This window comes from Passer montanus, unplaced genomic scaffold (genome assembly GCF_014805655.1).
Source record: "Passer montanus isolate IOZ18808 unplaced genomic scaffold, ASM1480565v1 scaffold34, whole genome shotgun sequence".
Lineage (NCBI taxonomy): Eukaryota > Metazoa > Chordata > Aves > Passeriformes > Passeridae > Passer > Passer montanus.
The window spans coordinates 6,365,889-6,375,786 of NW_024368152.1; the positions used below are offsets into that span (position 1 = coordinate 6,365,889).

Here is a 9,898-nt window from a genome sequence, read left to right on the forward strand (position 1 = left end):
TCTTTTACCTGGACAAGCTAAGGCTACACAGTATTTAGGACAGGCACATATCTACACCCTGATTATTCATATGCAGTAGTGTCTTCTGTATAAGAATTTCCTCTATCCAGGACTAAGTACCTGAATGCTTTATAATTTCTAAAATAATTGGAGCATCTACAATTATGCATTTTCAGTCTGCATGCATGGCAAATCCAAAGGCTGCTGAAATACAAATAATATACGAAACAAAACAGCATCTATTACTAGAATTTATAAATTTATAGAATGTATAATTTATACAACATATTAATAACAGACTCAAAACCATTAAACAGTGCATGAATAAAATGTATTTTTAGAAGTTTTTCTTTCTATCACTTTGCATATACAGACTGGACATAGGAACTACAGTACGGAGTATATTTTTATTTAGAAGACATATTAATTGATAATTGCACTTGCTTATAACAGGAAAGTGAGTAAAAGTGCTTTAAATCAAATTTACATGTTAAGAGTTTTTTTTTTCCAGGAACTCCAGCTTTATTTCTGACCTCACAATGGTTTATCCATATGTTTAGTTTTACACTTAGGAGTAACAATGGTTAAACTAATGTACATAAAAATAAGCTTTTGAAGACCTGAAGTCTTGATGTAGCCTGTATTCACATTCAACCTCTTCAAACACCCACACAAGAAAGAAAAGATGAACTGAAAAGGTGCAATCATTCCCATTGCTCAGAATCTCTGCGGTTTTTCATTTCACATTCTCTCAAAAGAATACTAATTTTCATTAGCAAATATTAATAGGATAAAGAAAAAGTTTTGTAAAAAATATTTTAGTGATCATTTATAAGTTTTTAATTTTGGGTTGTGCTCAGATCTCTGTTACTCATTTGCTGCCATTGCCTGGTTTCCCTCCGAAAATAATTGATATTTCATTTGAGTATGCAAACAGGCTTGGACTTTATTACTTAGAGCCCTTGGTGTTTACTGGCACTCATTTAAAACATGTTTTTTTTACAGGATGCCCATCACAGTAACAGCTGCTCATCCTCTATTCCAAAAAAAACCCCAACACTGGGCACTGGATTTTCTGTTCCTAAATGTAATAATCACTTTATGGTTTTAGTGCTGATGATATTTCAGTCTCTCCTGGGGCATCTAATGCTCCTGATGCAGTGCAGAAAATTTTGGTACACAATGGATTGGGGAATAGGCTCTCCTGGTGATGAAGATGCAACATGATAGCATCTCAAAACATCCAGGTGTCAGAAGGCACTCTGAGGCACTTCATGCATGACTGTAGTATGTTTGTTTCTTTACAAAGAATGCTGAATGACGTGAGTAGCATTTTGCCTTATTCAGAAAAGTAGAGTAGCAACCACAAAACAGATAACCTGCACAGATTACTGTTGACAGAATAAAACCGTATTCAGTATTTCAGTGAGACAAAACACATCACTTTACATTTTCAGAGTACCAAAACAGTGGGGCAATAAAAACATCTTTTAAGTGCTAGTACACAAAAGTTGCTTTCAAAAAGCACAGTGTTTCTTAATTAGTTGCAGAACAGTCTTGAGAACCTCTTCCTTGGAGGGGCTGGCATCAACCTCTTGGCATGCAGGATTCACCATCCTTCTGTATGACTCTTCAACTCTAAAAACAAAACAAGAGAAATTAAACTTCAAAATGCAGGGATATGACATGAAATTAGTCACCAGTCTCAGAAGACAGCGCTCGCACTGCAGAGACAGAGGATAGAAAATCTAATATGAGGCTCAGAATGAAATCTCCTGCAAAGAAAAATAAACCATTAGTAACTATTAGAATGTAAATCTCAAACCATGTCGTTTCCTTGACATTGATTCTCAGAACTCCAGCCATATTAACAAGGCATGGCATAAAGCATTTCTTTCTTCACAGATTATCACTGGATACAGTTTTGTATAGCAATAGAGTGGACAGTCTGCTTCTAGCACTTGAATTAATTTTTTCAGTTTCTGCTAAGGCATCTCTGAACTATAGGGCATCGCATTGTGTAGTTGTGCTCATTGACTGATCTCAGCTTTGACTCACTAGATTACAGAGTCGACATATCATTCAACCCCTTCCTCTGATCAGCTAACCAGATGAATAACAGGATAAAATACAGGATGAAAACCTCCTCACTTAGGCTATAAGCATAATGCAGAACCCTCCCACATTTCATCTTTGAGGGTGTGAATGAGGATGTGAATATTATTGTCTATGTTCCCATAATGCCATTCAGGACACAATCACAGAACAAATCAAGGGAGATTCTGGATGTTCTCATATTCAGATTGACATAATCAACAGGGAGAAATAACAAAAAACTTTCCAACACAAATATGCAGAAACAGGATTAAAATGCAAAAGATGCTTAAATGGCAGTATGTTCCCTAGCTAACTCATCCCTCTGCAGGTCCCACTATACGAGCTGTGTGTTCACACAGAGTTTCTGTCAAAATTAAGCAACCACAGAATCATAGAATGTTAAGGGGATGGAATGAACTTTAAAGATCATCTAGTCCCAATCCCTGTACCATGGGCAGGGATACTTCCCACCAGACCAGGCTGCTTAAGGCCTTACCCACCTGACTTTGAACACTGCCAGAGTTGGGGCATTAACATCATCTCTGGGAAACCTGTTTCAGTATCTCACCACTCTCACAGTTAAAAATTTCTTCCTAATAGCTAACCTAAATTTTCCCTCTTTCCATCTGTATCCATTACTCCTTGTTCTACCTCTACAGCTCCTGATGAAGAGTCCCTCTCTGACTTCCCTGTAGGCACCTTCAGATACTGGAAAGTTGCTATGAGGTGTCCACTCAACCTTCTCTTTCCCAGGCTGGACAGCACCCCCTTGCTCAGTCTGTCTTTGTAGAGGAGGTGCTCCAGTTCTCTTATCAACTTTGTGATCCTCCTCTGCACTTGTTCCAATAGTTCCATGTCCTTCTTAACCCTCAGATACTGGAAAGTTGCTATGAGATGTCCACTCAACCTTCTCTTTCTCAGTCTGTCTTTGTAGATGAGGTGCTCCAGTTCTCTTATCAACTTTGTGATCCTCCTCTGTGCTTGCTCCAATAGTTCCATGTCCTTCTTCTGTTAGGGACACCAAAACTGGACTCAGCACTCCAGGTGGGGTCTCACAAGAGCAACATATAGGAGGAGAATCCTCTCCTTCAACCTGCTGGCCATGGTGCACAGATGCAGCCCAGGGCACCGTTGGCATTCTGGGCTGTGAGTGCACATTGCCAGTTCATGATGAGTTTTTCATCAACCATCGCCCTCAAGTCTTTCTCTGCAGGGCACTCTCAATCACTTCTCCATCCAACCTGTAGATGTACTCAGGATTGCCACGACCCAGGTGTAGGACACTGTACTTCCCCTTGTTGAATTTCATGAGGTTTCTCAGGCCTGTCCAGGTTCCTGTGAACGTCATCCCTTCCCTCCAGTATGTCCACTGCACCACACAGCTTGGTCTTGTCAGCAAATCTGTTGAGGGTGCACTCACTTCCACTGTCCTTGTCACTAGAAAGATGCTGAATAGTATCAGCCCCAGTATCGACCCCAGGGGACACCACTTGTCATTGGCTCCCACGTGGACAGTAAGCCATTGACCACAACTCTTTGTGTGCTGCCATCCAGCCAATTCTTTGTTCACTGAATGGTCCATCGATCAAATCCATGTCTCTCCCATATGAAGATGAGGATGTCATGTGGGACACTGTCAAACACTTTCCAGAAGTTCAGGCAGATGTCATCAGTTGCTCTGCCCCATTCAGGAATGTTGAATTTGTCAGGCAAAATCTCCCCTTTGTAAAGCCACTTTGGCTTTACAAATTATAGCCACTTTTGAGCTTCCACCTTAGACAAATGATCTAATCAATACATTTGGCAGAGCCTAGATAGCAATTCAGCACACCCTGAAGCAGGATACCTAGGGTGCCATTCAGTTGCTTAAATTAATGTACCTAGTACTGCTTGAAATTCTCTGGACTATCTCATTTAGCTTCCAGTTCCTAGCCTGGAAAGTGTGCACAGGTTCTGCATCACATCTCATATCAAAAGGCTTTAGATACTTAAGTTTAGATCACTGAGCTCCAAACAAGTGGTGAGATGAATCATTTTGAAGGCTCCATTGAATGTATTGACTATGCTGGTACCTGAAACACTTTCTACAGCTAAAGACATCTACAACAGGATGTTTAAATTTTATTCTCTCTCTTAATCTGGAGCTCAATTCCAGAATTTCCTGGGGAATCGCTGTGTTTCAACTTCTTTCCTCCCAGTTTTGGAACTCATAAGTCCATCTCCTTCATGACTTCACAAAGAAAAATGTGAAAATAAAAGCAGCAAAGCAAAATATAAGTATTTTAACTCAAAGCTCCTTTACAATTAAATTATACATCTGCATCTTTCAAACACTTTCAGTTAGAAGTGAGCGAATTTACCTTCCCTGACAGCCACGCATTCTTTCCAAAAAAACACCAAAACCAAACAAAAGCTTATACGAAGGAAATTCTTGTGGAAATTCTTGTCCCAATAATGTGAGAGGCACATTTGTTATTGATCCCACAGGATCCAAGACTGCCTCCAGCCTCTTATTCCCCATTCAAGGAATTACCTTTGGCGAAACATGCTGTTAGCTTCCAGCTCAGCTTCCTCCTTTGTTTTCTCCAGCCCCCGATTCTGAAGCCTCCGGACTCGTTCTTCAGGGTCAACAGTCAGGAGAAGAACAAGATCAGGTTTAAGCAGATCATCAGGCCACTGATACACCTCATCTTGAGCTGGTGGAAGATCCTGGACTTTCCCACTTGTTTCGGTGGCAATTGCGTAGGCAGCTGTGCTGTGCCAGTATCTGTCAGGAAAAAACAAAGTGGAGGGAAAGAAATTTAAAAGAGAACATTAATTCTTCAGTAATATAGGAGACAGCTGGAATTATAACGACAAGTCAATAATGATGAGATAGGTGACACCATGGCTTTGAAGGGAAATCCAAATAACAGCTCTGTGCTATCCATTATTTCTTAACATGACAACAGTCAGTGCGCTATTCAGAGTAAATGTGAACCATTAATTAAAACACTATGTAGAGACTGTTTCAGACACTCCTATCGAAAGAAAGTATCCTCATATATTGAGATGGATCAAAGAAGAGTTACAAGATTTCTCAAAATCCTTTACTTTGAGTCCCCTTTTTTGTGGTTCCCATCCTACTTAATGCAATAGATTTAGTAGAGAACATGCAGTCTCCACAAACATGTGAATCCACACAGGCATTACTAATGTTACTAATTTCACTTGCATTTAACATTCTCCCCACTACAAGGCACTATGTTTGATAGATTTCAGTGGATTTGGGGCTGGCTCAAAATAGCACTCACATGCAAATAATGTATGTGTGCATGTGTGTCTGTGTGTGTTGCAGCGGGAGGTTACAGTACACCTACTGAAATAAGCAGAGGGTTCAAAGTACATCCTGACATTTTTATCAGCAGTAATATCATAATCTGCCTACACAGTTAGTGAAAACCAGAAATAACAAACAAACCCAATAAAGTGGGAAGTATATATCTGTGTTTAAATTCACAAAGAGTAAGTCTACCTAAAACTCAGTCATTCCAATCTACCCATATCTGAGACACTTCTTAGAGACAGCCATGACCAGCAGCCCACAGTCTCCTCTGGTTTGTCACAAAACACTGGTTTAGCTCAGGATGCACAATCTGTGCCTTCACTATTCCTAAATGAAGATGTAACAATTTTTATGTGTCCTAAAGCTAGTTATGAGTATTAGACTGATTTAAGTTCCCTATTTTATTATAAGTGTTACTATTTAAAATATATAATATTTATCTGACTTATGGCTTTGAAGGGAAATCCAAATAACAGTTCTGTGCTATCCATTATTTCTTAACATGATAATAGTCAGTGCACTGTTCAGAGTAAATGTGAACTATTAATTAAAACACTATGTAGAGACTGGTTCAGACACTCCTATCGAAAGAAAGTATCCTCATATATTGAGATGGATCAAAGAAGAGTTACAAGATTTCTCAAAATCCTTTACTTTGAGTCCCCTTTTTTGTGGTTCCCATCCTACTTAATGCAATAGATTTAGTAGAGAACATGCAGTCTCCACAAACATGTGAATCCACACAGGCATTACTAATGTTACTAATTTCACTTGCATTTAACATTCTCCCCACTACAAGGCACTATGTTTGATAGATTTCAGTGGATTTGGGGCTGGCTCAAAATAGCACTCACATGCAAATAATGTATGTGTGCATATGTGTCTGTGTGTGTTGCAGCAGGAGGTTACAGTACACCTACTGAAATAAGCAGAGGGTTCAAAGTACATCCTGACATTTTTATCAGCAGTAATATCATAATCTGCCTACACAGTTAGTGAAAACCAGAAATAACAAACAAACCCAATAAAGTGGGAAGTATATATCTGTGTTTAAATTCACAAAGAGTAAGTCTACCTAAAACTCAGTCATTCCAATCTACCCATATCTGAGACACTTCTTAGAGACAGCCATGACCAGCAGCCCACAGTCTCCTCTGGTTTGTCACAAAACACTGGTTTAGCTCAGGATGCACAATCTGTGCCTTCACTATTCCTAACTGAAGATGTAACAATTTTTATGTGTCCTAAAGCTAGTTATGAGTATTAGACTGATTTAAGTTCCCTATTTTATTATAAGTGTTACTATTTAAAATATATAATATTTATCTGACTTTCTGCAGACTCTTCCAAAAAACCCTAAACAAACTACAAAACCCCCAAAACAAAACCCCCGAAGAAACACAGAGATGATCACTGACTGCTTGCAATAAGAGGGCTTCTTAAATACACAAACCTGTCTATGATCACAGGTGCCTGAGTGGATGCTTTCGCTATCTCGGAAGCCAGAATGTAGTTGCCTGCAGCATAAAATGCTCTTTTAACGGGTGTTGGCTCATCATCAAACACAGTCCTCCACTGGCTGATGCAGGCTGGTGGGGACCGCAGCAGAATGCCATTCAGGGTGTCCTTAACAGCCTGGGTCACTGTGGTTTTGCCTGCATTTCATTTACAGAAGGAAATATTCATTATATTATTTACCAGATACACCTGAGTTTTAAAAACTGAAAAACGCTCCTTTCTGTTCATGTGGAGTACAGGTTCTGATATCTGAATATGTAACCTGAGCATCTTGTCATAAGCTTTCCAGTAGAAAATGATTCTGAGTCTGGTTGCAGGAATTATTACTCTTCTTCCTGCTCTCTAAGCATTCCAGCCCTTCCTTTAGCCAGCTTTCAGTTTTCACTCCCTTAAATGCATTAGGTGCATGGCAATTCCTCTATATCTATTAATTTATAATATTGTTCACAGTTGCAATTTATGTGAATGTAGCCATGCTTGTCATCCAGTTCCTTCTTTTTATGAGGATTTTCAGGTCTTTTTAACTGACAAGTCAGAAAACAAAGTTAGTCAGAAGCAAGTAATATTTCTCTTAGACGAACTGCTGGCTGTTCCCCAGACTAGGGGAAACTACCACTAGTTTAGTTCATTTATTTGAAAACTTTCCATTTAAAGTATGTTTAATCATCTGTACAAGAAATTTAATTTTCAGTACTCCACTCTGTATTCTTTCATTTGCATAGGTAAGGAGTTAAACTACTGAATGTAAATTAGCATACACTAACCTTTTACAAGTAAGAGAAGACAGATTGGCATTTGTAATTATTAATTCCATATCTGTCACAGGTTTCCAAAATTTTTAAAATTTCATTTTAAAGCCTTATACCTAATTAAAAAAAAAAAAAAACCAAAAAAAAAAAACCCAAAAAAAAACAAACCAAAAAACATAGTAGTGGCTCCTTTCAACAGTTTCTCATCTGTGGTTCTTCAACCACACGTTGCTCTTACCGGTGGCATCCAGCCCCTCAAAAACTATGACGGGAAAACCTCCCTTCTTTTGGTGCTCTGGGCATTTCTCCAGCAGGTCAAGCACTGCTTCAGCCTCTGGGATCCGTTCTGCACACTGCAAGGAGAGATCACAGAATGTGCTGGGTCGGAAGTGACTTATAAAGACCATCTAGTCCAGCCCCCAGGCAGTGCACTGGACCACCCTAAACTAGATCAGGTCTCTTAGAGCCCTGTCCCACCTGACCTGGAGAGTTTCAAGAGACGGAACATCCATCACCTCTCTGGGCAACCTATGCCGGTGTTTCACCACCCTCCAGACGTAAAAAACTTCTTCCTTACATCTGGTCAGACCCTGCCCTCCCTTCGTTTGAAGCGATTACCCCTCGTTCCCCCGGCACCCGCCCGCCCCAGGGCGCTGCAGAGCCGAACGTGGGCTCCGCGCCCGCGGTGCTGACCTGGCGCAGGCGCTGGCGGAGGGCGCTGGCGGAGGGCGGCAGGGCGCGGGCCACGGGCCGGGGGCCCGGTGAGCCCGGGGCGCAGCGCCCCAGCATCGCCGGGAGCCGAGAGTCGGGAGCAGCGAGCCGGGAGCCGGGAGCAGCGAGCCGGGCCAGCGGCAGAACGGAGGGAGCGGGCGGAGGCGGAGGAGGAGCCAGCGGGAAACGAAACTGGCCCGGCCGGCCGGGAAAGCTCCGGTCTGCGGAGACCAGCGCGGAGCAAGGGGCAGCTCCTCGGAACGCCCTTCTGCCTCCCCCGCCCCGCGTCGCGGGCACCGGGTTGCGCGGGTTCGGTCCCGCGGGGTCTGTGCGCGGACGGGCGCCAGCAGTCACGGGATGGAAGGTCCCAGCCTCGGGATCCAGCCTGCCCACCCGCCAGCAACGAAGGGTGACATTCCCACGGGCTCTCGTGGTTGAATCCTGGCGATCTTCTAAAAAAAAAATTAAAAAAATAAGAAAATTAGATGTGCAAATATGCTCCGCCGATTAGGACTGGCCCAAAATGACAAAGTCTTAACCCAAGCTGAACTACTTTTTTGAGTTGCAGTGCCCAAGCAGCACTGCGCTGTCAGGTATGTCAGTAACTTGACCCCATTATTTCGTAATTCAGTACCTTGATAACAAGACCAACAGACACAAATAATTTTGAGAGTAAACTGGACTTTTAGAAGCCTGTTTTCATTTTCCAAGCAATTTTGCAACGGCCAATTTCAGCTTTCATCAGCTCAGATGTAGGAACCAGGAACACTGCAAATAGCACAGACTTAGTCGCGTGACAGCTGCTATGAGTAACATTGCCTAAAATGTAATTTTTGAGTTTTCAGAAGATGTAACTTCAAGAAGATGTTGGAGAGCCTGCACCTCTGTAGAAAACTTCTATGCTTTTTCAATAGTTGGAGAATGGCCACTTAGAGATATCTAAAGTTAAACTTCTGACTTTTTTTTTTTTAACTAATAGACTCTACAAGAAATTCCTTGGAAACATGTCTTTCTCTGGTCATCTCCTTCATCTGCACAAATACCTTTTACTTAGTGTAACTGCAGGGAGAGGGGAGCAGCTGGTAGGCAGTACCAATTGCAAATCATCTGTACTAGTTGGCAACTGCCCATCCCAAAGAAGCTGATGGAAGTGAGGGCCAGAGCCACAACTGGTAACATAGCCTTGGAAGCTCTTCAATACAGTCCCAGCATCATGTGTCAAAATTAATTTGGTTCTTTTAAGACTGTTTCGTACCTGAGAACTCCAGCACCATTCCACATCACTCAAACACATGGCTGTGCCATCTGGGTGTGGATACCAGAAGACAGGGTATAACATGGTTCATTATACAGGAAGTCAATAGATATTTTTAAGACCATAATAATATGCACTGATTAAGAGTAGAGGCTCTTCTCAGCCAATATTTTGTCTGGCAGAATGACATGCTGTATGTGCCTGTCTTGTCCATGGTCCCTTCTCCTAGTCCTTCTGCTCCTC

At 41.6% G+C, this 9,898-nt stretch overlaps 1 protein-coding gene across 1 annotated transcript; it reads right to left on the bottom strand.

Annotated features, from left to right (window-relative positions):
• Nucleotides 1-312: 312 nt before the first annotated feature.
• Nucleotides 313-9,674, bottom strand: CMPK2 (cytidine/uridine monophosphate kinase 2). The gene is made up of 7 exons (XM_039715585.1): nucleotides 9,656-9,674; nucleotides 8,954-9,034; nucleotides 8,383-8,852; nucleotides 7,928-8,042; nucleotides 6,876-7,077; nucleotides 4,631-4,864; nucleotides 313-1,638 (listed from the first exon to the last, which is right to left on the bottom strand). Exons 1-7 carry the CDS (start codon nucleotides 9,672-9,674, stop codon nucleotides 1,518-1,520), a joined length of 1,242 nt encoding a protein of 413 aa, XP_039571519.1. The 3' UTR covers nucleotides 313-1,517.
• Between the last annotated feature and the right edge of the window lie 224 nt (nucleotides 9,675-9,898).

Bases quoted from the DNA above. Each gene is read 5' to 3' on its own strand.
- CMPK2 (XM_039715585.1), bottom strand. The intron at 8,043-8,382 runs GTCAGCACCGCG...CTCTCCTTGCAG, and splicing joins TCCGCCAGCGCCTGCGCCAG to TGTGCAGAACGGATCCCAGA. The intron at 1,639-4,630 runs GTAATTCCTTGA...TTTTGTTTTTAG, and splicing joins AACAGCATGTTTCGCCAAAG to AGTTGAAGAGTCATACAGAA.